The sequence below is a fragment of the Mobula birostris genome, chromosome 11, assembly GCF_030028105.1.
Source record: "Mobula birostris isolate sMobBir1 chromosome 11, sMobBir1.hap1, whole genome shotgun sequence".
NCBI lineage: Eukaryota > Metazoa > Chordata > Chondrichthyes > Myliobatiformes > Myliobatidae > Mobula > Mobula birostris.
In genome coordinates this window covers 59,656,590-59,684,170 of record NC_092380.1, presented here as the reverse complement: position 1 = coordinate 59,684,170, position 27,581 = coordinate 59,656,590, and the positions used below count along the sequence as shown (strand labels likewise).

The 27,581-nt window shown below is 42.2% G+C and overlaps 1 protein-coding gene across 1 annotated transcript in view; it reads left to right on the top strand.

The window, feature by feature from the left end:
- The first annotated feature begins 6,704 nt into the window (after positions 1-6,704).
- ptpn5 (protein tyrosine phosphatase non-receptor type 5) overlaps positions 6,705-27,581 on the top strand; it is a 56,719-nt gene continuing 35,842 nt past the window's right edge. The window contains exons 1-4 of the mRNA XM_072271367.1: positions 6,705-6,740; positions 7,678-7,755; positions 13,077-13,274; positions 13,332-13,381. Of these exons, the coding sequence (XP_072127468.1) occupies positions 6,705-6,740; positions 7,678-7,755; positions 13,077-13,274; positions 13,332-13,381 (362 nt within the window). The remainder of the gene's footprint in view (positions 6,741-7,677; positions 7,756-13,076; positions 13,275-13,331; positions 13,382-27,581) is intronic.

Genomic DNA, 27,581 nt, shown 5'->3' with positions numbered 1-27,581 from the left:
TATCATCTGCAAATTTAATTAATAGATTGGAGCTGTGGGTGGCGACACAGTCATGGGTATACAGAGAGTAAAGGAGGAGGCTTAGGACACAGCCTTGAGGGGCTCCTGTGTTGAGGGTCAGAGGGGCAGAGGTGAGGGAGCCCACTCTTACCACCTGCCGGTGATCTAACAGGAAGTCCAGGATTCAGCTACACAAGGCAGGATGAAGGCTGAGGTCTCTGAGCTTCTTGTTATACCAAGAGGGAATTATGGTGTTGAATGCTGAATTGTGGTCCAAGAACAGCATTCTCACATCAGCATCCTTCTTCTCCAGATGTATAGAAGAGCTGTGTAGAGCTGTGGCTATTGCGTCATCTGTCGATCGGTTGCGTTGGTAGGCGGATTGTAGGTGTCCAATGTGGGTGGTAGCAAGCTGCAGATGTAGCCCTTGACCAGCCTCTCAAAGCATTTGCTTATTATAGAGGTGAGTGCAACAGGATGACTATAACGCTTTCATTTATAGGAACAGTATGCAAGACAAGCTTCTCAGTGCATGTGACAATAAAAACCCAATTAAATTTCCAAGTATGTAACTGGTTGAAAAATAAGGGAAAGGCAATGTTTACACATGGATTTTTCCTTTGATATTGGGATATGATATTGATACTGACTGAAAATTAATTGACAAACAGGGAGCAGAGGTTAAGAATAAATAAGTCTTTTTGAAGGGACAGTTGGTATTTAGTGAGGTACCACCGAAATCAGTGCTCAGGTCTTAGCAATTTATAACATTTTGTAAATTAGACACTGAGTGTGAGAACCAATTGCAAAATTTCAAAGATTGCCAGCAACTGTAATTCTTACATTGTTGGCATGTACTCGATTGGCTGAAGGGCCTGTATGCATGCTGTTTTACTCAAGACTCTATGACTGGGTGAGGGTACAAATTGTAGGGAAGATGCAGAGGCTTCAAGTGTAAAATATGGCAAGTGTAGTACAATGAGTTCAGATCTCTTACTACAATTACACAATGCCTTTGAGAGGCCACATTTGAAGTATTGTCAGAATCAGAATCAGGTTTATTATCGCCAGCATGGGTCGTGAAATTTGTTAACTTAGCAGCATTAGTTCAATGCAATACATAATATAGAAGAAAGAAAAAAAATAATAAATAAATAAGTAAATCAATTACTGTGTACGTATATTGAATAGATTAAAAATTGTGCAAAAATCAGAAATAATATATATTAAAAATTGAGGTAGTTTTCAAGGGTTCAATGTCCATTTAGGAATCGGACGGCAGAAAGGAAGAAGCTGTTCCTGAATCATTGAGTGTGTGCCTTCAGGCTTCTGTTCCTCCTACCTGATGGTAACAGAGAGAAAAGGGCATGCCCTGGGTGCTGGAGGTCCCTAATAATGGACACTGCCTTTCTGAGACACCGCTCCTTGAAGATGTCCTGGGTACTTTGTAGGCTAGTACCCAAGATGGAGCAGACTAAATTTACAACCTTCTGCAGCTTCTTCCGGTCCTGTGCAGTAGCCCGCCCCCCCCACCCCCACCCCACCCTCCATACCAGACAGTGACGAAGCCTGACAGAATGCTCTCCACGGTACATCTATAGATTTTGAGTGTATTTGTTAACATACCAAATCTCTTCAAACTCCTAATGAAGTACAGTCATTGTCTTGCCTTCTTTATAACTACATCGATATGTTGGGACCAGGTTAGGTCCTCAGAGATCTTGACACTCAGGAAGTTGAAACCGCTCACTCTCTCCACTTCTGATCCCTCTTTGGGGCTTGGTATGTGTTCCTTCGTCTTACCCTTCCTGAAGTCCACAATCAGTTCTTTCATCTTACTGACGTTGAGTGCCAGGTTGTTGCTGCGACACCACTTCACTAGTTGGTACATCTCACTCCTGTACACCCTCTTGTCACCACCTGAGATTCTATCATCAATGGTTGTATCATCAGCAAATTTATAGATGGTATTTGAGCTATGCCTAGCCATACAGTCATGGGTATAGAGAGAGTAGAGCAGTGGGCTAAGCACACACCACTGAGGTGCACCAGTGTTGATCGTCAGCGAGGAGGAGGTGTTATCACCAATCCGCACAGATTGTGGTCTTCTGGTTAGGAAGTTGAGGATCCAATTGCAGAGGGAGGTACAGAGGCCCAGGTTCTGTAAGTTCTCAATCAGGATTGTGGGAATGACGGTATTAAATGCTGAGCTACAGTTGATGAACAGCAACCTGACGTAGGTGGTTGTGTTCCAGGGGGTCTAAAGCCATTTGAAGAGCCATTGAGATTGCATCTGCCATTGACCTATTGTGGCAATAGGCAAATTGCAATGTGCAGTGATGTTCTCATCACAGAAGAAAAGATATACCTGCCAAAGAGGGAGTGCTGCATATATGCACTAGACTGGGATGATGGAGAAGGATTTGGATTGTATTGATCTGAGTTTAAAAGAATGAGAGGGAAGTTAATTCTCTCTCTTGTCAAGGTGTGATTTCTGTTGAGGTTGTGGCTCAGTTTCAGTTGTTTTTTTAAGTTCACAGGGATGGCTTTAGGGGCAGAGAGGGGAATTACAGGTCAGGTTATGGTTTAGGGACAGGGAATTAAGGGAGTTAGAGGTCTGGCTAACTCCAGAGGTCTAACTCCACTAGAGGTCTGTGATGGAAGGCCAGCCCTATGGACTTGTGGTGACAGACATCCAAATTCTAGGCTTCATTCCAAACTCTAAGGCCAACGATGTAACCTTGGGATGAAGGACATGTGGAGTCTGGGCCTGCTCCGTACCTGAAAGCCAGCGATGTGGACATGTGGCAAAGGACATTTGTGGATGTCGGGCTGGCAAGCATTGTGTATAAGGACCAGTGGGTTGGTTGCCCACTGGGTCTGCTGATCCTCCCATGTCAGTGTGTTCCAGGATCAGATGTCCAAATGGTAAGAGGGCATGAGAGCTGATGAACCCCTAGCGACACAAGTCTGGAGTTTAGGGTTCTGTCATTGAGTACTGCTGGGGTCAATTGCAACGATCAAATCCTGCAGGTCAATCAGAAATCCAAAATTCAAGGTACAGTGGCTGAAGCTCTGGACGTATGAGCCTGAAGCCCAGTGGGGAAGTCAGAGGTCCATCTTACAAGAGTCTGCTGGAGGCCCAGTGGCCCGTCCTGGGACTGGAAGATTGTGTGGATGTGGGGGTGGGTTGGTAGGTGGGAGGAAAGAAAGGAGCTTACTATTGATGTTGTTGTTTTGTTGCCTGTTGTGCTCTGCCAAGCATTGTTGGCATTCTATGTTACTACCAGAATGTATGGCAACACTTGTGGGCTGGCCCCTGCACATCCGTAGGTTGTGCTGGTTTTTAACACAAACAGTGTATTTCACTGAACGTTTTGATGTACACGTGACAAGTATACACTAAGTGACAACTTTATTAGGTACACCTGTACACTTGTTCTTTAATGCAAATATCTAATCAGCCAATCATATTGCAGCAATTCATTGCAAAAATAGCATACAGACGTGGTCAAGAGATTCAGTTGTTGTTCAGACAAAACATCAGAAAGGGAAGGAGATGTGATCTGAGTGACTTTGACCATGAATGATTGTTGGTGCCAGATGGGGTAGTTTCAATATCTCAGAAACCGCTGATCTACTTGGATATTCACACAGAGTAATTTCTAGAGTTTACAAAGAATCAGAATCAGAATTAGAATCAGGTTTAATATCACTGGCATTTGTTAACTTAGTAACAGCAGCAGCAGCCATACAATGCAATACATGGTAATATAGAAAAATAAATAAATAAGGAAATCAATTACAGTATATATATAATAGTTAAATCAAAATAGTGCAAAAACAGAAATAATTTTTAATAAAGTAAGATAATGTTCATGGGTTCAATGTCTATTTAGGAATTGGATGGCAGAGGCTAATAAGCTTTCCTGTTCGGTGAGTGTTGATAACAATGAGAAGAGGGCATGTCCTGGGTGATGGGTGCTACCTTCCTGAGGCACCACTCCTTGAAGATATCTTGGTTGGTGTGAAAAACAAAAAAAAATCCAGTGGACAGCAGTTCTGTGGGCAAAAACTTCTTGTTAATGAGAGAGGTCAGAGGAAAATGGCCAGACTGGTGCAAACTGACAGGAAGATGACAGTAACTCAAATAAGCAGAAGAGCAATTCTACAAGCACAACACATTGAAGCTTGAGGTGGTTGGGCAACAGCAGCAGAAGACCAGAAACATACTCCAAGTGCATGAATTTAATTCTAATTAATACTTACAGGGCTAGACAAAATAGATTAGTGGAAAATATTTTCCAAGGCTGGTGTATTTGGAATGAAGGGTCACAGTGATAGGGCAAGAGATTTAGGAAGAGATATTTCCTCACAGAGGGTGGTGAATCTGTGGAATTCTCCATCACAGTGATCTGTTTAGGCCAATATGCCAAGTACATTTACGAAGAGATCCCTGTCTCCAGGTCATGCTCTTTTCTCGCTGCTGCCATCAGATAGAATGGACAAGAGCCTCAGAACCCACCCCACCAGGTTCAAGAAGAGTTACTATCCCTCAAACATCAGGCTCTTGAATAAAAGGGGATAACTACACTCAACTTCACTTGCCCCATCATTGATAGCTCCCAAAACTAATGATTTCACTTTCAAGAACTGTTCATCTCACGTTCTCATTATTAATGCTATTTATTTACATTTGTATTTGCATAGTTTGTAGTCTTCTACACTCTGGTTGATCTTTCATTGATCCTGCTATAGCTACTATTCTATAGATTAATTGAGTATGCCCACAGGAAAATGAACCTCAGGTTGAAACACTTATGTTTCTCGAAACAAAATGCATCACAAGATAAAAGGAGAAGTTAGTAACCGGGTATGAAAGTGGATGATTAGCTATGATTATAGTGAATGCCACAGCAGGTTCAAAGAGATAAATGACGGATTCCTTCTGCTATTTTTTGTTTCCTCAACTGTTACTGGCCTGATGCCCTCTGCATATCTAATTGAAATGAAAGAAGAGGGTTTGTTTTGAATCTCAGTGGCGGCTCATTCCCCTTGTTAGTGGAGCTGATGCTCCTAGAGCTGTAGGTTCCAACACAGAAACAGGCCCCCCATTTAACATGCCATACCACCCACTTGCCAACCAGTCCCATTTTATTCTTCTTTCAAAGCCATCAACTTGTTTGATATTTTACCACTCACTTCACATACACAACGGACAATCGACAGTGGTCAATTAACTACTCAACCTACTGTTCTTAAGATATGAGAGCAAACTAGATGATCTTGAAAAATCCATTTGGAAATTTGGCGAAGAATTTTCCATTGAAAAAAACAACTGAATTCATTGACTTTTGCGAAGATGGAGGTCTCAGGAAGAAGTGGAGATGTGTTGCCCATTAGCCATTTCTGGTTGAATGGGGCAGCAAATATTACTTCTGCTTATCAGCCTCCGCCTGAATGAGGTCTTGATATTGCCATGCATCAGCACGGGCTGCTTCATTTGCAGAGGAAATGTGAACAGAATTAAACATTGTGCAATCATTTGTAAATCCTCCCACTAATGCTGGAGAGAAGGTCATCCACAAAGCAGCTGAAGATGATTAGGCCAAAGGTACTGCCCTGAGAAACTCCTGCAATGATATCATTGGGAAAGGGCTGGAATAATTGACCTCTAATAACTGCAAGCATCATTGCATTTTCAGGTACGACTGCAGCCACTGGAATATTTTCTCTTTCATGACTACTGACCTCAATTTTATTAAGGTGCTTTCAAGGCACACTCAGTCAAATCTTCCCAAAGGCAGTCGGTCTCACCTCACTTCTTTGGTACAACACTCATGAATACAGCCAAATGAAGCAGTGTTACTGGGCCTAAGGGTCAAAGTTCAAAGTAAGTTTTATTATCAGACTACATATGTCACCACATATAACCCTGAGCTCATTTTTCTGTGGGCATACTCAGCAAATCTATAGAATGAGCATCTATAGAACTGAACATCTATCAGTATGTTATCAGTAAGAGTGTGCGATTTTACAATTTCTTTGTGATGATTGAGAGTTGACTGAATGGATGGAGATAACAAGATTTGATTCAACTTGCTGTTTATCAATGGAAAGCTCCTGGGCAAATTTCTGCTTGGTAGGTAGATGCCAATGTTATAACTAGAACAGTTTGGCTAGAGTTGCATCTAGCTTTGCAGTTTTCCAACACTACTGGGATGCTGTCTAAGTCCATAGATATCTCAAATTACAATAAGTAAGGAATTTTATTTATTTATTTACTCAGAGCTGCTGCCAGGAATAGGCCCTACCAGCCCTTTGATTCATACCACCCAGCAAACCTGGTTTAATTCTAACCTAATCATGGGGCAGTCTACGATGTCCAATTAACCTACCTGGCATGTCTTTGCACTGTTGGAGGAAACTGGAGAACCTGGAGAAAACCCACACATTGCACAGGAAAGTCGCACAGAGGACGCAGGGACTGAACTTTGAACTCCGACGCTCCGAGCTGTAATAGCTTCGCTCTAGCTGCTACGCTACTGTAGCACCCCAACTTGCTGAAAAGAGGAATATTGAAGTAGTGTTCATGGACTGTTCAGAAATATGATGAAAGAGGGGAAGAAGCTGTTCCTAAAGCTCAGGCTCCTGATGGTAGAAATGAGAAGAGGCCACGTCCCAGATGGCAAGGGTCTTTAACGATGGATGCCACCTTCATGAAGGAAGATGATGGTGAGGCAGGTTGCGCCCATGATGGATCTGGTTGAGTCTACAACCCTATGCAGACTCATGTGATCCTAAGCATTGGAGTCTGCCTATCAAACAATGACGTAACCAGTCAAAATGCTTTCCATGGTACATCTGTACAAATTTGCTGGAGTCTTTGGTGACATACAAAATCTCCTCACACTCCTAGTGAAGTAGAGCTACTGGAGGGCCTTCTTCATGATTGCATCAATATGTTGGGCCCAGGATCCTTGGAGACGCAGACACCCAGGAACTTGAAGCTGTTCACCTCTTCCACTGTTGATCTCTCAATAAGGACTGGTACATGTCCTCCTGGCTTCCCCCTCCTGGAGTTCATAATCAATTCTTTGGTCTTGGTGATGTCGAGTGCAAGATTGTTGTTGTGAAACCAGTCAACCAGTTGATCTACCTCATTCCTGTACACCTTCTGTGCATCTTCGTCGCCATCTGAGGTTCTGCCAGCAACAGTTGTGTCATTGGCAAATTCACAGATGATATGGTGTTTGGCTGCAGAAATAAATATCGCTGGTTTTAGAAGGAAATCAATCTTGTGGCTTCTGTAGCTTTCATTTTTAAAGAATGTAAATTTGATTCTCTACTGCTTTGTTGTCCCTTCATCATCTTTGGGGAAGTAATTCCCATCACCCAAGGATATGCCAAGGTTGCTCTTTTAGAGTTTATTACTTTAATACAAGGTTTCAAGGTAATTCAGTTCATCCCACTGAATAAACATTTATGATGGAAAGTGAATATGACCTTTAAAATGCAGGGCCACATGTTTACCCGGCTTAGACAATGAGAGCCCCTAACAAAGCTAAACAATAATGCTACTTGTTATTACATTTTGTTCAAGACTATCACAGAAGCTTCGCATAAGAAACTGAACAAAATATTTCAAAAATTGTTACGTGTCTTTTGTCTCTTCAGCAAGTACTGTGGGATGCAGGGAGCTGTTGTCCTCTCTTGGCAACAGCTATACTGGGAACTGTGCTGACAGGCTCTGGGGTGAGTAATACTTCTTCTAAATAAGTTATTTTATTTTGAAATCTACAGTCTTTTCCTGACAACCGATTACAAGAGCATTTATAAAACAATTCTTGGCTAATTCACTTATAACTTGTAAAGTCTTCAGTCATTACCCCTCCCCAAGCTAAGACAATGGAATGATAGGTATGGCCCAAGACACAAGATGAGATTTTAAATTTTCTTTAGTCTCCATCACCAACCCTAATTCCAGCCTTTTATTTTTGAATTACTTAACTATTTAAAAGTGGATTCCCAACTGCTGCAATTCAAGTAAGACTTTAGACGGTCCAAGTTTTTGTGCAATTACTATATCCTCACTATAATTATACTAACCAGTGTACCACTAAACCCTTCCTGCTGCTAGGCTTTGAGTAAGATTAGGAAAGGGTATCTGCAGAAAGCTAGGCGAGTGAGACTAAGCTCTTTCTGAGTGTCCATGTATGTTCCGTAAAGGAAGTGGGGAAAATCTGGAGAAATAGTTTGAAAGAGAATTTTGTAGTAGAAAAGGCAGGTGGAGGGTGCTAGGGTCAAGAAAGACTGTTGCATTGAGCTGAACAACAGAGTGGGTCTCTTGGTGCAGATGGCTTGCAAAAATATACTAGAAGGCAATAGCCTATTCAGACTTTAGATATGAAACCTAATAAATATGAGCAATTACGCTCTTTACGTCTGCATTGCCATTGAATAAAATTATGGCTGAGCTTTTACCCAAGTACTACTGATTCCACATCCCTTACTGTCGAAAGATCTACTGGTCCTTGCCTTGTGTATATACTCAGTAAATGAGTCTCTACAGCCCACTTAGGAGGAATATGCCAAAGATTTATCACCCTTTAGACAAATACATTTCTTCTCATCTTTCTGCTAATAGCCATCCCATTATTTTAGGACCAAATGTGGTATTAGACAGGCCATTCAGGGAAAATATTGAAACAACAGCTATTGTAAATAGATAAGCCAATTAAGAATATTGTGATCTTGATGAGTTGTTCTTTGCCTTGTTCTTCTAAACTCAAAATCATGTCAGGTCTTTCAATCTGACCTAAATTCCACTCAATCCCATTCTAGTTCTTTTGGATTAGGTCTAAATCTGTCAAATACTTCCAAATTCCGGTTAATTCCTTTTATGACAACCTCTACCTCTAACCTCTTCAACTTTCTTTCCAAAGAGCCGTCCATTTCTCAAGTTCTGGCATTTTAAAAAAATCCTTCCCCTTTATTCTACGGCAGGCCACTGTGCCTTCTACAATACATTGGAATTCTCAGCTTACAATTACCTTTTCTCTGCTTTTCACTCCTTCATTAATACCTACCTTTATGACCATTCTTATGACACTTCCATTTTACTCATCCTTAGATTGCCTTCCATGAAATTGGAGCATTTTCCCCTTAGTTCAAAGATTCCTGTTATTTCTTCTCAGAAATGATCCAAACTCAGACTAGGGTTCTCAGACAAGGAAACTCTATTAGAAACTTGAATTGAAAAACATTTGGAACTATAGCAATCTGCTCTTCATGGCTTCAAATATATAATCCCCATTTCATGTACTGTTAAATTCTCACTGGGTTACTCCTGATTCATTCCCGGTGTAATTAACTTTCTGTTTACAGTGGGAAGAGTCTTTATCTGACATCTAAAGGCTTCATCTAATACTTCCATGTTAGTTTTAATTTTCTGCCATAAATTTGACAAATATTTGGGTGGATTTCCCATAGACTTCAAATACCTACCTACTCTTTACGAGTTTAAGAAATGTAAGACATGGAAGACAATAATTGAGAGGGAAACCAGGAGGAGCCAAAAGAGATGGAGGAGATCATGAATGGAATTTTTTGCATCTGTATTTACTCAGGAGATGGATAGAGAGTCTCTATAGAACTCAGGCAAAAGAATAGTGGGGTCATGGACTATATCCAGATTACAGAAGAGGAGATGCTTCCTGTCTTGAGGCAAGTTGGGGGGATAAGTCCCCAGGGCCTAACAAGGTGTCCCCTTGGACCTTGTGGAAGGCTAGTGCAGGAATTGCAGGAGCTCTTGCAAAGGTATTTAGAACATTGTCCTTACATTCATGTGCCAATCAAAACGTCTCTAAAAGTCCCTAATGTATCTACCTCTCCCACCACCCCATGCAGCACATTTCAGGCACCCACCACTCTCTGTGTATATTAAAAAAATTGCCTGACATTACCCCCTTTCACCTTACCACATGCCCTCTGGTATTAGACAATTCTACCCTGGGAAAGAGATACTGTCCGTCTACTCTATCCATGCCTTTTTTATTCTTATAGACCTCTATCAGACTTTCGCTGATAGCAACCCAGGTTTGTCCAATCTCTCATTAGAGCACATGCGCTCTAATACAATCAGCATCCTGGTAAACCTCTTCGGCACCTTTTCCAAAGCTTGACATCCTTCCCATAATGGGGAGACCAGAACTGTATGCAATACTCCAGGTGCAGCCTAACTAGAGATTTATAAAGTTGCAACCTAATTTCTTGACTTTTGAATTCAGTGCTTCAACCAACAAAGGCAAACATGCCAAATGCCTTCTTAATCATCCTATCACATCGTGTGTAGCTACTTTCAGAAGCTATGAAATTGGACCCCAGGATCCCTCCGCTCATCAGCTCTGCTAAGGGTCTTGCCCTCGGTGTGTACTTAACCATGGGTGAAGGCTGGAGGACTGGAGCATAGCAAATGTTGTTCTGCAGTTCAGGAAAGGCTCTAGGAATAAGCCAGGAAATTATAGGCTGGTGAGCCTGAAGTCAGTAGTGGGTAAATTATAGGAAATTATTCTACTAGATATACAGTGTAAGTATTTGCATAGACAGAACTTGATAAGAGATAGTCAACATGGCTTTGTGCATGCTAAGTCATGTCTACCAATCCTTTACGAGAACTTTGAGAGTTTTTTGAGGAGGTTCCAGGAAACTTGATGAAGGAAAGGTGATGGACATTGTCTACGTGGACTTTAGTAAGGCCTTTGACAAAGTTCCACATAGGAGGCTGATCAAGAAGGTTCAATTGTTTGGCATTTATAATAAAGTAGTAAATGGGGTTCAACCTTGGCTTAGCAGGAGAAGCCAGAGAGTAGTAGTAGATGGTTGTCTCTCTGACTGACTGGTGGCCTGTGACTAGTGGCATGCCATGCGGGACAGTGCTGAATCCATTGTTGTTTGTCGTCTATATCAATGTGGTCAACTGGCTTCAGCACATTTGAGGATGACACCAAGATTGGGGGTGTAATGGACTGTGAGAAAGCTTACAAAGCTTCTAGCAGATCTTGAGTAACTGGAAAAATGAGCTGGGAAATTTAATTCAGTCAATTGTTGTACTTTGGGAGGAAAAACCAGGGTAGGACTTACACAGTAAACAGTAGTACACTGTTCCGTGCGGTAGAACAAAGGGATCTGAGAACAGAGGTGCTTAGATCCTTGAAAGTGGTGTCACAGGTAGGTAGCGTCAAAAATAGAGTTTGGGTACGTTGGCTTTCATAAATCGAAGTGTTGAGTACAGGAGTTGGGATGTGATGTTGAAGTTTTATAAGACATCATTGAGACCAAAGTTGGAATATTGTTGCCTAGTCCATCAAAGGCAAATCCATGCCACCAGAGAACACACCTACAAGGAGTACTGCTGCAAGAAAGCAGCATCCATCATGAAGGACACCCACCATGCAGCCCACGCTCTCTTCCCACCACTGCCGTTGGCAAGGAGATACGCGAGGTTTAGGTCTCACACTATAAGGTTCAGAACAGTTATTATCCTTCAGTCATCAGCCTCCTGAACCAATGTGGATAACTTCACTCATCTTAATTCTGAACTGATTCTCTACACTCAAGTTCTCAGGATTATTTATTGATTGATTGATATATTTATTTATTTTTGTTTACACAGTTTATCTTCTTTTTCGGATTGGTTGCTTGTCAGTCTTTGTATGTGGTTATTGCTCCATTGATTCTATTGTATTTATTTGTTCTGTGATTTGTAAATGCCTGCAAGAAAATTTATCTCAAAATAGTGTATGGTAACATATGCTCAGTGGCCACTTTATTAGGAGCACCTATGCACTTGCTCATTAATGCAAATAGAAAATCAGCCAAGTATGTGATCTAAGTGACTTTGACCATGGAATGATTATTGGTGCCAGATGGGGTGGTTTGAGTATCTCAGAAACTGCTGATCTCCTTGGATTTTCACGCACAACAGTCTCTAGAGTTTACAGAGAATGGTGTGAAGAACAAATAAAAAACATCCAGAGAGCAACAGTTCTGTGGGTGAAAATATCTTGTAAATGAGAGAGGTCAGGAGAATGGTCAGACTAGTGCAAGCTGATAGGAAGGTGAACCTTGAAGTGAATGGGCTACAGCAGCAGAAGACCATGAATGCACACCCAGTGGTCACTTCATTAGGTAAAATGCCCACTGAGTGTATATGCACTTATAATAAACTTGCTTTTAACTTTGATTCTGTTGACCTACCTACCAGAAAGATATCAATAAGATTGAAACAGTACAGAGAAAATATACAAGGATGTTGCCAGGACTTGAGGACCTGAGTAATAGGGAAAAGTTGAATAGGACAGGACTTCATTCTCTGAAGTGCAGGAGAATGTGGGGAGACTTAATGAAGGTATACAAAATGATGAGGGGTATAGACACGATAAATGCAGGCAGGCTCTTTCCACTGAGGCTGAGTGAGCCTAGAACTAGAGATCATAGATTCAGGATTGTAGGTGAAATATTCAAGGGAACTTCTTCGCTTAGAGAGTGCTGTGCATGCAGAACGTGCTGTCAGTGGCACTGGTGTGAATGGGTTTGACTGCAACACTTGAGGTGTTTGACTAGGTACATGGATGTGAGGGGTATGGATGGCTATGGTCCAGGTACAGGTCAATGGAACTAGGAAGGATAACAGTTCGGTACAGACTAGGTGTGCTGTAACATTAAATAAAATAAGTATATAAAAACATGTATAAGAAGTTTACGTGCTGTTCACTAACCTGCAATAGGCTGGTCCTGGACTTATTTCATAATTTTCTGGCATAATTTACATATTACTATTTAACTATTTATGGTTCTATTACTATTTATTATTTATGGTGCAGCTGTAACGAAAACCAATTTCCCCCGGGATCAATAAAGTATGACTATGACTAATTGTTTTAAAGCTAATATCAGCCCATAATAATCCTTCATTTTAACTTGTTTGAACATTAACAAAATATAAATAATGCCATTTTTTAAAAACAGACTGACCTCCAAAATTCATTAAAATGTAAATAATTTCTCTTTCTCAGATCCTCTATTGTCTTAAAACAGTTGTCCGACAGTTCTCAACAGAGGCAAGACGGCAGTCGATGAGCCGGCAGCCCTCCTTCACCTATTTTGAATGGCCTGAAGAGACAACAGATGAAATCCCTGACCCAGAGTTCAAAGATCTTGATCTAGAAGATATTGAGGGCCAAGTCTTTTACCAGCCCGAGGAGCAGGAACAGGTAGAGAATCAGGTTCAGGTTCAAACCCTTGAGGGCTCCACAGATCTGGTGTCAGAGTCAGTGGATCAGTCAACACTTGCTGTTAAACCGGTGGGACTTCAGGAGAGGTACGTGTCTGTGTATTGCCACTGTTGTCTCTGTTGATGATTCACACATAACACAAACATCAACTGAAGGAATTGCCAGTAGATAAAGTACTGCAAGCAGCAGGATGACCACCTTTTCAAAATTGTATAATGAGGCACATTCTATTTTAAAAAATATAGAATGTGTGAATTATGGGTTGTGCTTGTTTCAACCCAATCTATTTTTCTATGCAAGAGGTCCTGCGGATATGTAGGGCTTTGCCACAAGGGACCAAATTGTTTTATGTTTGTAAATGTTCTTTTCTCAACTCCTTGAGACAATGATGTTTATGGCTGGTGGAGACAGTGTATTCACGTTCCACTATAATAGCTTCCTAATAACCAGTCACAACGTAAAAAGAAACTGGAGATGCTGTATATATACTTCTGTTGGGGGGGGGGTCCCCTTTGTCGTTAATTGTTGATTTCTCTCCACCATAATTGACATGGCTGTCAGTCATGTTTGTCTCATTTGCTGCAGTTCTGCTGTCAATCCCTGCTTCTCCCACCAATTTCTTTTGTCCTCACTTTCCACACCATCAGCCTCCAAATCAACCAATCATCTTCCTTCATGTCTGGCAGCTTCAATGAAATTCTAGCAGAGGAATCTTCATCTCCCCACCCTTTCTTATTTTTGAAGGAACTGATCCCTCTCCATGCTCTGGTTTAGTCTTCCATTTCTACCATCACCCATTCTCTTCTTGAGAATACAATTGAGCATTATGCAATTATTGGTGACTACCTAATCTTCTGATAAAGAACACTGATGAAGCAGCTGAAGGTGGTTCAGCCTAATACCCTGTCCTGAGAAACCTCTGCAGTAATATTCTAGAGCTGGGATGATTGACCATCAAAAAAAAACCTGTAGGCATCTTCTTTTGTGTGAAGTGTGATTGAAACCAGCAAAGCATTTTCCCCTTGATGCATAACCACTCCAATTTTCCCAGAGCTCTTTGAAGCCACATTCACCCAAATACTTCCTTGATGTAAAAAGCAAAATATATTTACCTCACTTCAAAAATTCAGCAGTTTAGTTTATATTTAGACTATAGAAGTCTGGAGCTGGGGGTTTGGCAACACAGAAAATGGGTTATGGAAATGGATTACTGTGGAGTAAGTGCTCTTTGACGGCACAGCCAAGGACATCTTCCATCACTTTGTTGATGATTGAGAATAGAATGATAGTGTTGTTATTAGTAGGATCGGATTTGTTACATAAGATGGTCTTTGGGCTCAGTGTAGCCATAAAGCCTGCTCTAACTGGTAAGGTCACGGCTGATCAGGTCATGTACTCAGGTCCACCTACCTGCCTTTTTCTTTTAACCCTTGTGTTACAGCAAGTTGAAACACCTAATGCTTATTGGTCAGCTGACAACCAAACCCAGGCTGGCGTACATAAATTGATTATTGCTCCAATCAATGTCTTTAATGTTCTCAGATAAACCATTTAAGTGGTCATGCTTTGGGATGTACAATAAAGTTTTTGAGTTTGAGATTTGTAGTTGCATGGTGTTACTGAATAAAGGAATATTTCAAGTTCCAGCTTTGTCCCATCTCCTGGCTTTGGGTCTTATCAGTAGTTTTAGGTGAGCAAACACAGCACCTCAATTCCTTGACTGTGCAAAAATGTATCTAACTGAGTCTTAAATATATTTAATGAAGTAGCCTCTACAGCTTCTCTGAGCAGAGAATTCCAAATTCACTACTCTCTGGCAAAAGCAGTTCTTCCTCATCTGTCTTAAGTCTACTCCTCCAAATTCTGAAGCTATATCATGTAGTTCTAGTCTCAATTGCCAATGAAAACAACTTTCCTGTCTCGAACTCTTTTATCCCTTTCACAACTTTGTATGTTTCTCTTAGATCCACTCTCATTATTCTGAATTCCAATGAGTACTGTCCCAGGCAACTTCATTTCTCCTTATAGGCTAACATTTTCATCTTTGGAATCAGCCTAGTGAACCTGCTCTGCAGCATCTCTAAAGCCAATATACCTTTTCTCAATTAAGGAGACCAGAACCACAGGCAGTGTTTCCGAAACAGTACCCCGTACAGTTGTAACATAAACACCCTGCTCAGTCCCACTAGCATGGATTCCATTTGCTGCCTTGAAAATCTGCTGCACCTGCAAATTGACCTTTTGCAGTTCACGCACAAGCACTCTCACATCCTCCGCTCAACAGCATGCAAAACTATCTCAATTTAAATAATAATCTGATCTTCTATTTTTCCTTCCAAAGTGGTTATCCTTGTATTTTCGAACATTGTACTCCATCTGCCAGTCCCTTGCCCACTCATTTAACCCAGCTATATCTCTACAGACTCTCCACATCCTCTGCACAATTTGCTTTCCACTCAATTTAGTGTCATTAGCAAACTTTGATATGCCACACTTGGTCCCTCTTTCAAATTGATGTTGTATATTGTCAAGAGTTGTGGAGCTACAGCAGGCCTCTATAACATTTAATGATTGTCAATCAGAGAAAATCTTATTTATCCCAAATCTCTTTCTTCTATTGGTTAACCAATCCTTAATCCACGCTAATACATTATCCCCATCTTCCTTACCAACTGCCTTCTGAGGGACTTGGTTAGCACAATGCTTTTAGTACAGGTGATCTAAATTCAATTCCAGCTGCTGTCTGTAAGGAGTTTGTATGTTCTCACCTTGACTGTATGGGTTTCCTCCGGGTACTCCGGTTTCCTCTCACAGTTGAAAGATGTACCAGTTGGTAGGTTAAATTTAGGTATCCCAGGTAACCCACTTTGGTAGGTTAATTGGTCATTGCAAATTGTCCCATGATTAGACTTGGATTAAGTCAGGGGATTGCTGGGTGGCGCAGGTCAAAGTACCGGAAGGGTCTGTTCCATGCTGTATCTCAATAAATAAATAAACTATTGCTTGCCTAGTGGTCCTCTGTTGTTTGTTTAAACATTTTCCCAGTCCTCCAGTTTCCCACTGCTCTTGGTGACCTTGAATGTATGAAGTTTTAGTTTGACGCCCTTGTTTATTTCCTTAATTATCTGAAGCTTACTCTCCTCACCTCTACTGTCCTTGTTTTTAACTGGAATGTACTTTTGTCAAGGACTATGGAAATTCTCCTTGAAGTTCTTCAACTATCCCTCTGTGCCCAATACATGCTAGCCCCTCCTCCCCCATCTCACTATAGTCCCCTTGTTCAGGCATAATAGGCTAGTTTTAGAGCAAAATATTGCACCTTCCATTTGTATGATAAATTCAATCATACTGTGATCACTCTTTCCAAGAGGATCCCCAACTTGTCTCTTTACACAGGGCTTGATGTAAGATAGGGTTTTCCCTTGTAGGATCAATTGCATGCTGTTTAAGATTGCTGCTAGTAATCCTGAGGTTAGTATCTTTGAGCTCCTTGTTTTTAAATTTATCTTTTGGATACATAAATTTGTTGGACTTCATCCCACTTTTTTCATATATCACTGGTAACTACATGCACCACACCTGCTGGTTGTTTGTTGTCATCGTTAGGTCGCATCTGGGGTTTCCAGTTGGTGGACGATTTCTCTCCATGCTGCTCTGTCCCGACACTTGTCCACAACATCGCTAGTCTTGTTCAGCTTGGTCCAATCCTTGATGTTATCCAGCCACGTTGTTCTATACAGTCACAAACTCCTCAGATAGGACACTGCCAGACACTCTGAACCAGTTCTTTTCTCGCTTTGACAGTCAGGATGGAGAAGTTAGCATCCAGTCAGCACTAGCAGAGAAGGATGACCCTATACAATTACACCAACACCAGGTCAGATCCGCCCTGCATGGAGTCAATGCGAGAAAAGCAGCTGGCCCAGATAGAGTCACCGGAAGGATTCTTAAGGACTGCGCAGATCAACTAACCATCTTCAACCTCTCGCTACTACAGTCTGTAGTCCCCACCTGCCTTAAGTCAGCCACAATAATATCCATACCAAAGAAAAGTACAGTGAACTGCCTTAATGACTATCAGCCAGTTGCTCTAACTCCTATCATCATGAAATGTTTTGAGAAACTCATACTGTCTTATATTAAGTCTGCCATACCTGCTGACCTTGGTAAATACCAGTTTGTGTATCGTGCAAACAGATCGACAGAGGATGCAGTCATCACAGCTCTCCACACAGCCCTTACAAACCTGGATCAGGATAACACCTATGTAAGAATGCTGTTTGTGGACTACAGCTCAGCTTTTAATACAGTCATCCCCTACAAACTGGTGCAGAAATTGAGCAACCTGGGCCTTGGCAGTTCACTGTGCTCATGGATACTGAATTTTCTGAGTAACAGACCCCAAAGTGTCAGGATGGGAGAACCCACATCATCTACTCTCATCCTGAACACCGGTACACCACAGGGGTGTGTTCTCAGCTTCATCCTCTATTCTCTTTTCACCCATGACTGCTCTATCATTCACTCCACCAACACCACTGTCAAATTTGCTGACGATACCACCCTAATAGGTATCATATCAGACTGTGATGCGACAGCCTATAGGGAGGAGGTACAGCATTTGATAGAATGGTGTTGTCATAATAACCTGGACTTGAACATCACAAAAACCAATTAGACTTCAGGAAATCAAAGCGCGTCGAGCACTCTGCTCTGCACATATACGGGAAAGAGGTGGAGAGAGTAGAGAGTTTCAAGTTCCTCGGCGTCCACATCTCAGCTGACCTCACCTGGACTGCCCATATCTCTTATCAGGTGGGGAAGGCCCAACAGAGGCTCTACTTCCTAAGGAAGCTAAAGCACGCTCTCCTCTCTCATCACCTGCTGATCAACTTCTATCGGACAACTATAGAGAGCCTCCTGACATATTGCTGTGCAGTGTGGTTTGCCAGCTGAACAGAACAGGAAGGACTTGCAGCGGGTGGTGAGGGTAGCAGAGCAGGTTATTGGCACAACATTACCCTCCCTCAGAGACATTTATACTGGCAGACTGCAAAAGAAGGCTACTTGTATTTCAAAGGATCCCACTCATCCTGGACATCACCTGTTTTCCCCTCTACCTTCTGGGAAGAGATACAGAGCATTAAGGACGAAAACAAAGAGACTCCTTAACAGCTTCTACCCACAAGCAGTGAAATGTATAACACCCCCTTCCCTTCTCCTGCCCCCCTCCTAAGATGGCGGCAGCTAAATGCATCACACTTCCAGGAATGGCAGGTGTGCAATAGTCCTACCCCACCCCCCATCCATATATTATTCATTTTGGACTGCACTCCTGAGGTTTTAGAGTTTATTTTATGTATATATTCTTTGGCATGCTGCAAAATGTTGAGCTGCTAAACTGTGTTTCATTGCTCCACAACAATGACAATAAAGATATTCTTCTTCTTCTTCTTTGCTTTCCTCTTCCTTTCTTTCCCTCCACCTTTCCATATAGCAAGTCCGACAAGATGTTATCCCTCCATGTAATGTGTCCACAATTAGTAACTTTTGACTTCATGATCTTCTCCAGCAGTATCCGTGGTCTATCAACTTCAGACAAAGCCCTCTCATTTGAAACTTTCTCTACCCAGCTGATCTTCAACATTCATCGATAGCACCACATTTCAAAAGCATAAATTCGTTTCATGTCATTCTTCTTCAGGGTCCATGTTTCTGATCCATACCTCAGCACTGACCATACGTAACATTCGAGGAAGCAGTTTCTACTTTGGATATCTACCTTCCTATTGGATAGTAGATCTTTTATTTTCATGAACTGGGTCTTAGCCATATCTATTCTCCTTCTGATCTCAACTTCACATCTCCCGTCATCTGTCAGACAGCTGCCAAGATATTCAAACTTTCGTACCTGTTCAATGTCTTGTCCATTCACTTGTAATGATACCATCATAAATGAGTCTTTAGTGTTTGTTTTGCTTACAACCATCGATTTTGTTTTCTTAGGGTTGATTTTTAGTCCGTATTCAAGGCTTTTCTCATTCACTTTATTCAGCATAATTTGCAGTTTGCATTTGCTGTCAGCTAACAACGCAGTGTCGTCCGCATACCTGATGTTATCCACCTTCCGGCCTCCGATTGGAATACCTGTCTCCTGGTGGTTGCATTCCCGAAAAATCCATTCTCTGTAGAGGTTGAACAAATCCAGTGAGCCAACACAGTCTTGCCTTATGCCTCATTTAATACATGCCCATGGTGATAGTTCATTTTCTACCCTGACGGCCGCTTTGTTTCCAATACAAGTTCCTTATTATTTGCACATTCTCCCATCCCAGATCGTACTTGTTCAGCACCTCTATTACTTTCTCATATCTTACTTTATCGAAAGCCTTTTTCATAGTCGGTAAAGCATAAGTAGATGGTCTTTTGTGCCTCAATACATCTCTCCATGATGTTTCTCAATGCAAATATTCCTTCCCTTGTTCCTGAACCTTTACAAAAACCAAACTGTGTTTCTCCAATTTCATCACTGATTGTACCTTTTATTCTTCCAAACAGTATTTTCAACAGTAACTTGATGCAGTGAGACATTATGCTTATCATCCTGTGTTCGTTACACTTTATCGTCCTTGGCTTTTTTGGTAAGGCAATAAATACCGATTTGAGAAAGTCCTCCAGAAGATTTCTTGTCATATAATTGTTGTTTAATATTGCTAAAAGATTTGTTTTTCCCTTCAGACCAAGTGATTTCAGAATTTCAGTGGAAATCTTATCTTCACCGGCCGCCTTTCTGACTTTTTGACTCCAAATCACACTTTCCATCTCAGACATCAATATTTTAGGTTGATTAGTCATTTGATTTAATTGTGGTAAATCCTCAATCCTGCTATCTTCAAATAATTCCAAGATGTACTCAACCCATCTGTCCATGATCTCTTCTGTTTCATAGCATGGATTACCACTACCGTCTTCGATACACCCAGCTGATGGCATGGTCCTCTTTAATTTCGTCATATCCTTTACCTTTTGGTGAAGGCCTCTATAATCATGACTTCGTTCATACTGCTCAATTTCTTCGCTCTGTTCATTCATCCAAACCTCTTTCGCTTCCTTACATTTTCTTTGAATCAAGTGGTGTAGGGCTTTGTAACGTTCATTATCCCGAAGTTTTTCCTTTCTTCTTTCTTCAGTTAACTTTCTCAACTTATCGGTGAAGCAAAGGTTATGTCTTTTGCTCTTTTTCCGATAACCCAAAGTCTTTTCTGCAACTTCTGTCACTGTTGTTTTAAACTCTTCCCAGATGTTCTCCACTGCCATGTTGCTACCCTCATCATCTAAGACTGAAAATCTAATCGTCGCTTCGACCAACTATTCAATCTTTTTTGCTTCATCCGTAATGGGTAAATCAAAGTCTATCTTATTTGATGGTTTGGCCTTTCTCATCTTCTTCAAATGCACACTCATGTCCAATACCACAGGGTTGTGATCCGTATAAAAGTCAGCACCAGGGTACGTTTTCACCGGCTTCACTCCATTCCTGAACCGATTGGGTAGTGAAATATAGTCAATTTGGTTTTTTACTGAACCATCAGGACTGGTCTATGTGTACACTCTCCGTTTTGGCAGACTGTACCAGGAGTTCGCAATCGTTAGTTTGATAGTTTTTGCAAATTCAACCAGTCTTTCTCCGCGGTCGTTTCTTTCCCCAAGCCCGAAGGATCCACAGTCAAAACTTCTCTTTGCGCTGCCAACTTTGGCATTAAAATCACCAAGAATCACAATTACCTCATTGCTTTTAAACTTTTTCATTAGCTTTTCAACTTCTCCGTAGACCATATCGACTTCGTCATCGTCATAGTCCGTGGTTGGCATATAGACCTGTATGACATTAATGTCAAATGGTTTAGCCAAGATCTTAATCATCATCAATCTTTCGTTAATGGATACACTGCCTTTGATAGTTCTCGCTGTTTACTTGTCTACCAAGATTCCAACTCCGTGCTTACGTTCACTTCCTCCTGAATAGATCAGTTGATACCCGTCATCCCTTTTGAGCCATCCCCGCTCTGTCCATCTCGTTTCACATAGTCCGAGTATATTTATCTTCAGTCTTTTCATTTCCATAACCACATTTTCTAGTTTACCTCGTGTAAGAAGAGATCTAATATTCCACGTAGCATGACATGAGGTTTTCGCTTGATGATGACCCTGGTAGCCTCATTCCTACTGTTGCCGGACGCGTCTCCACTACTGTTATTCGTGGCTCTGTTAACGTCGTTGTTTTGATCCTTTATTGAGACTGACATATCAAGAAATCATGTACTTGGCAGGTTACAGCAGTGACCTTTGCTCTTGCCTGGTGAGTTTAAAGAAATCACCACCTCTCTTCTTAGTAGATCCTCTGCTTGCAAAGCAACCATTGTCTTCCAAGGTTGTAGCTCTTCCGCCTTCCCCACCAGTCTCCTGCTGGGTCCGCCATTGGCCATCGCTTGTAACCCCGAGCAAGGGACCCTTACCAGGTGCTACCAGCCGGGTCAGCTAGACCTGGGGCGAATCGCAAGGGAAGGGTCGACCACACCCTTAAGCCAACTTAAGGCCCTGCTACCCAAGCTGTTTGTTAACCCTTCATTTTTTGAATGCCTTGCAGCCACATTGAGACATCCCTGACCCTTGCACCTAAGGGGCAACACACCAACCAGGATTCCTGTTTGCAACCACAGAAGGTTCTGCTATTCCCCTTACCATGGAATCCCCTCCCATTACTCTGTCACTCTTTTCCCCTCTGCTGTCCTTTGCAGCAGAGCCACTCACAGTGCTATGATCTTGGCTGCCTCTGCCTTCCCCTGCCGAACTATCTCTCCCAATAGTATCCAAAGCGGTATCCCTCTTTTGCAGGAAGGTGATCACAGAAGACTCCTGCACTACCTTCCTGCTTCTTCTACACCTGTTGATCACCCATTCCCTATCTTTCTTTCAGCCCTTAAACTGCAGTGTGTCCAACTCATTCATCACTGCGGATGTTCAAAAGTGAATCCACATACAGCTCCATCACTGTCGTGCTGTCTGTCAGGAGCTGCAGCTGGACACACTTCCTGTACACACGGTCATCAGGGACTCTGGCAACTTCCCAGAGTTCCCACATTGCATAGAAGGATCTCGGAACAAGTTTAAGCTCATCTGCCATAACTAAAAAGCTTTGAGAGGGGGAGCAACCTCACTCTCACCTTATTTGGTGTTACTCACCCTTCTCATTGCAGCCCAATATTCACCAAACCAGCAACTTCTCTCAAAATGTTCACTCCACACGCCCCTAACTTCTTTTTATTGGCTCCTGTTAACTAGTTTATTAGCTACACAACTGTTAACTGACAATTTGAGAATGTGTCCCTTAGAGTCCTGTTAAGTGAAGCTGACCAGCAAATGTTGAGACCCACCTCTGTTTTGGTCGGCTGGTGGCACAGTGAGATCAGCGCCGGGCTCGAGAACGGAGGTTCCCGAGTTCGATCCAGTGACAGACCGTCCCCATGTCGAGATCGCAACTCAGCCTCGTAAAATAATACTGCGAAATGTCTGTGCGAGCAGTGGCGCCCCAAACGGCCTTTTGAACTGCACCCTGTAAGGCATGAAAATGCCCGATGCTGGGCTCTCAGGTCTGAGTCGATGTCATCATCATCAGCTATTAAACTCTTGAGCCTCTCACTCTAGCTCCCTGCTCTTGTTATGTGAAGCCCAACAGCACAATCTGAGACTTAACTCCACATTTTGCACAACATACCTGATCTACTTAAAGAAAGAAATTTTACCTCAGATTTTTCCAATTAAAGCTCTCAATCTCCTTTATCAAGCTCCATATTTTAGGGTAGCACACTATTTCTGTTCTTCACCTATTCCTTTCTGGAATTTCCCTGTTTGCCATAACTGACAAAAGATTGCAAATGTTTATCCTCTGTCATGATTCTTTCAAGGCAATGTCCTCCTCTCCTTTCCTGCCCATACTGTTTCCCTATTCTCTCTCCAGACCAATGTTCGCTCTAATTTGTGATGACCAGTGTGCACAAAAATCTTGTGCTGTGCAATTTTTTGCCCAGTGACAATGACATGTGCGCATTGAATAATTTCTTCAATAAAAACAGTATAAATAAGCCAGTTATAAAACCTGCAGATAGATCATTGCAAACTCCATGTTGTCAACACCGTCCACATCAGAAATTGGAAAAGGAAATGTGATTGTGTACTATATTGAAATATATGCCAATGAGGTTGAAGGCAACAACGTTTTGTGTGCAGTTTAAATTCCTTTGTGGGCTAGTGGCAGAAGATGTGTGCCCACGCACATGCGCACACCTTAGAGGAAACATTGCTCCCGACTTTATTTCAAAGGTTTCCTTTTATTATTCCTAGCATCTTCCTCTTCTTTTTTTCTATCCTTTCCTTTCTTCCTGTTTCCATTGCTATTTTCCTGAAAGTTCCACTTAATATTAACTGAGTTTGATTTGAAACTTCAGCTGTCTATAGACTGGTCTCCATTCTCTTCATTGTCCTTCAGACATGTCCATGTTGCTCTGATAAAAGTTCTAATTAAATCAGCAACTCAAACTACTTCCATTATCACTGGGATAGAAGTCCAGTACATTGGTATCAAGCATGAGTGGAAGCAATTAAAGTGCAAAATCTTATTTAAAATTCTTCTTCATTGAAAAGGCTTAAAATTTTACAGTCCAGCTTTTTGATCTTTTACTGGCTGGGGCCAGTTAACTCAGGAATGAACCTTGGAAATTCCTGTTGCAGAAAAAAGCCTCTGGGAAATGTCAAGAAACTCTGAAAAAGTGCTGGAAAAGTTGAAATTGCTTGAGGAGCTAAAGCACTGTAGAACTTCCGTGGTTTCAGCTCCATTACCAACTGAGAATAAATTAGCAAAAAACATTGCAATAGCCCATTTATCCTGTACGGCATTTTAACATATTAATCAATGACCAATATAGAAGACAGTGTACTATACACTATATGTCATATAATGTTGATCTATTATTTACATACACTAACTTTGGATATTTTTGGAAGTTTGGTTCACGAGCAAAGTTCTTTTTGTGACAGATCAGCTGGGAACTTCAGCAACAAGTTTGTGATCTTGCATAAATCTCCATCCAAAGTAAATTACACAAGTAGGAAAGAATTTAGGAGCAAGAGTAAGCCATCTGGACCCTCAAGCCTGCATTGCCATTTAAGGTTGTTGTGGAAAAATTCAATAAACAACCTCAAAACAGTCTGTTATTTTCAATCAATATTTATTGAGTGAATAATATATTATGTTCAGAAGAGATGACCCAGAGCTCTCAACTTAGACTCCTCAATCTCACTCTCCCAGAGATTATCAAATGAATCTTTTTAAAGACCATACTAGGACAATGAAAATATAATTTGCTAATCTATGTAAAACCTAATCAGGTTCAGGTAGTGTGTGACTGCTTATTTCTTCTTGTACTGTCTCACAGATGAGGGGCAACACGGTTAAGCCAGCAAACTACAAGCTGGTGAGACAGCTATTGGGAGAGAGTCTGAAAGGCAGGCGTCAGTAGGAATGATCCGTATAGCTTCATGCATGGGAAATCATGTCTCAAAAATCTGACTGAATTTTTTGATGAGGTGATGAAGAGGATTGATGAGGGCAAGACTGACGGCATCATCTACATGAAATTTACCAAGGCCTTTAACAAAATTTTGCAGAATAGGCTGGTCTTAAAGGCGAAACACATGGGATCCAGCAAGCTAAGAAATTGGATACAAAATTAGTTTATTGATGGAAGATAGAGGATGGTCATGGAGAGTTGTATTTCATTTTAGAGCTTTATGGCCTGTGGTATGCAACAGTGATCAGTGCAAGGTCCTTTGTTGTTTCTCATGGTTATTAATATTTTACCAGAGAATGTAGGGGCATGATTAGCAAGTCTGTGTTTCACACCAAAACTGGCAGTGAAGACAGTTCTCTACAGTTACAGTAAGATTTAGATCATTGGAAAAGTTAACAAGGGAATGACAGATGGGATTTAACTAGATTAATGAACAATGATGTATCTTGGGAAGTTAAACCAGGGCAGGACAGGATATACACAGTGATTTGCAGGCCACTTGGAAGTATTGTTCAACAGAAAGACCTTGGGGTGGAAGTAGTGTATGTAGTTCCATGGAGGTGGCCACTTGGGTTGACGGAGATCGTTAGGTTGCGCTTGGAGAATTGTGCGTAGTTCTGGTTACAACAGCACAGGAGAGATGCACTTAATCTAGAAAGGATTCACAAGGATGTTGCCTGGATTGGAGGTGCTTGAGTTAGGAGATGAAATTGGATGGGATGGATCTGCAGCTAAGGAAGCTGAGACGCTACAACGTAGAGATAGGTATTATGAAAGGCAGAGATAGGATAGGCAGCCAAAGTCTTTTTCTGTTGGTAGGGGTTCCTAAACTAGAGGGCGTAGGTTTACTATGTAAGAAAGGAAGTTTAAAGTGGACCTGAGGGGTAATTTTTTCACACTGTTGTTAGTATGACACACTGAGTTATTAGTTATTAGTTTTTCACAATGAGCTCCTAGCTGTGATAATGCAGGCAGGAAAATAAAAACTTTAAGAGGCATATGAGCTGCACATAAAGGGATATTGAGTTAAAAGAGGCAAGTGAAATTAGCAGAGATGGAGATTATGATCAAAGTATATGTGGCTGGCTGAAGGACTCATTTCTATGTTACACAACTCTACGGCTATAACCCTATGGGGTCCCTTTTCCATCCTCTCAGTCCAGTGCTCTCACGGCCAGGCTGCGTCGTGTTACCTTTATTACCACTCCAACTGCTTTCTTGACTATAAAGGGTTTCTAGGTATCAGTTGGAGATGTTTCCAAAGTGAGCCATTGTCTCTTATTTCTATAACTTGCCTTGATATTTTCTGATCAAGATGGTGCTGAGCTGCGGTTACTGTTGAGGCTATGGTTCAGACTTGGTTGTGTATTAGGTTCATAGGGATGGTTTTGGGGAAAGAGAGGGGAGTTGGGGTAAGGTCAGAGTTCAGGAAGAGCGATGCCGGGGAGTTAGAGGACAGGCTGGAATCTAGGCACCCACTACACTCACCATATCTGAAGGCCGGTTCAGAATCAGTGAGTCATCAGCACATCCAGAATTTATGGCCTGGAGTTTGTGGTCCTGTCACCAGTGTGTCCTGGGGTCAATACCGAAGATCAAAGCTCGAACGTCGATCAGAAACCGGGAAGTCAAGGCCCAAATGCCAAAGCCCAGGTCAGAGGAACGATGTCTGCGAGTCTGCAAATCCACAGACGGCTGGAGGCCCAGGGACCGATGTCTGCGAGTCTGCAAATCCACAGACGGCTGGAGGCCCAGGGACCGATGTCTGCGAGTCTACAAATCCACAGACGGCTGGAGGCCCAGGGACCGATGTCTGCGAATCTACAAATCCACAGACGGCTGGAGGCTCAGGGACCGATGTCTGCGAGTCTGCAAATCCACAGATGGCTGGAGGCTCAGGGACCGATGTCTGCGAGTCTGCAAATCCACAGACGGCTGGAGGCTCAGGGACCGATGTCTGCGAGTCTGCAAATCCACAGACGGCTGGAGGCTCAGGGACCGATGTCTGCGAGTCTGCAAATCCACAGACGGCTGGAGGCTCAGGGACCGATGTCTGCGAGTCTGCAAATCCACAGACGGCTGGAGGCTCAGGGACCGATGTCTGCGAGTCTGCAAATCCACAGACGGCTGGAGGCTCAGGGACCGATGTCTGCGAGTCTGCAAATCCACAGACGGCTGGAGGCTCAGGGACCGATGTCTGCGAGTCTGCAAATCCACAGACGGCTGGAGGCCCAGGGACCGATGTCTGCGAATCTACAAATCCACTGACGGCTGGAGGCCCAGGGATGCCCTGTCTGGGGGGGGGGGGGGGCGGCATTGGAGGACTGTCTGGGTGTGCTTATGGGTGGGAGGGAAGAAAATGGCTTCCTTTGCTGTTGTTGCTTGTGTTGTTCTTCTGAACATTGTAGCATGCCATGTTGCCATTGGAATGGGTGGCGAAACTTGTGGCTGCCCCCAACACATCCTTGGGTTGTGTTAATTGTAAATGCAAACGATGCACTTATGTTAGAATGTACGTGATAAATAAATATATCTGAATCTAAATCTGAACTGTTTCTTGTGCTTGCTAAGTTATTGCTGCTCCTGAAATACTGAGACTTAAAGGAGAGCCAAGCTGGAGGATTTGCAGGTGTCCTGCTGGATTATAGCAGTACTCTGG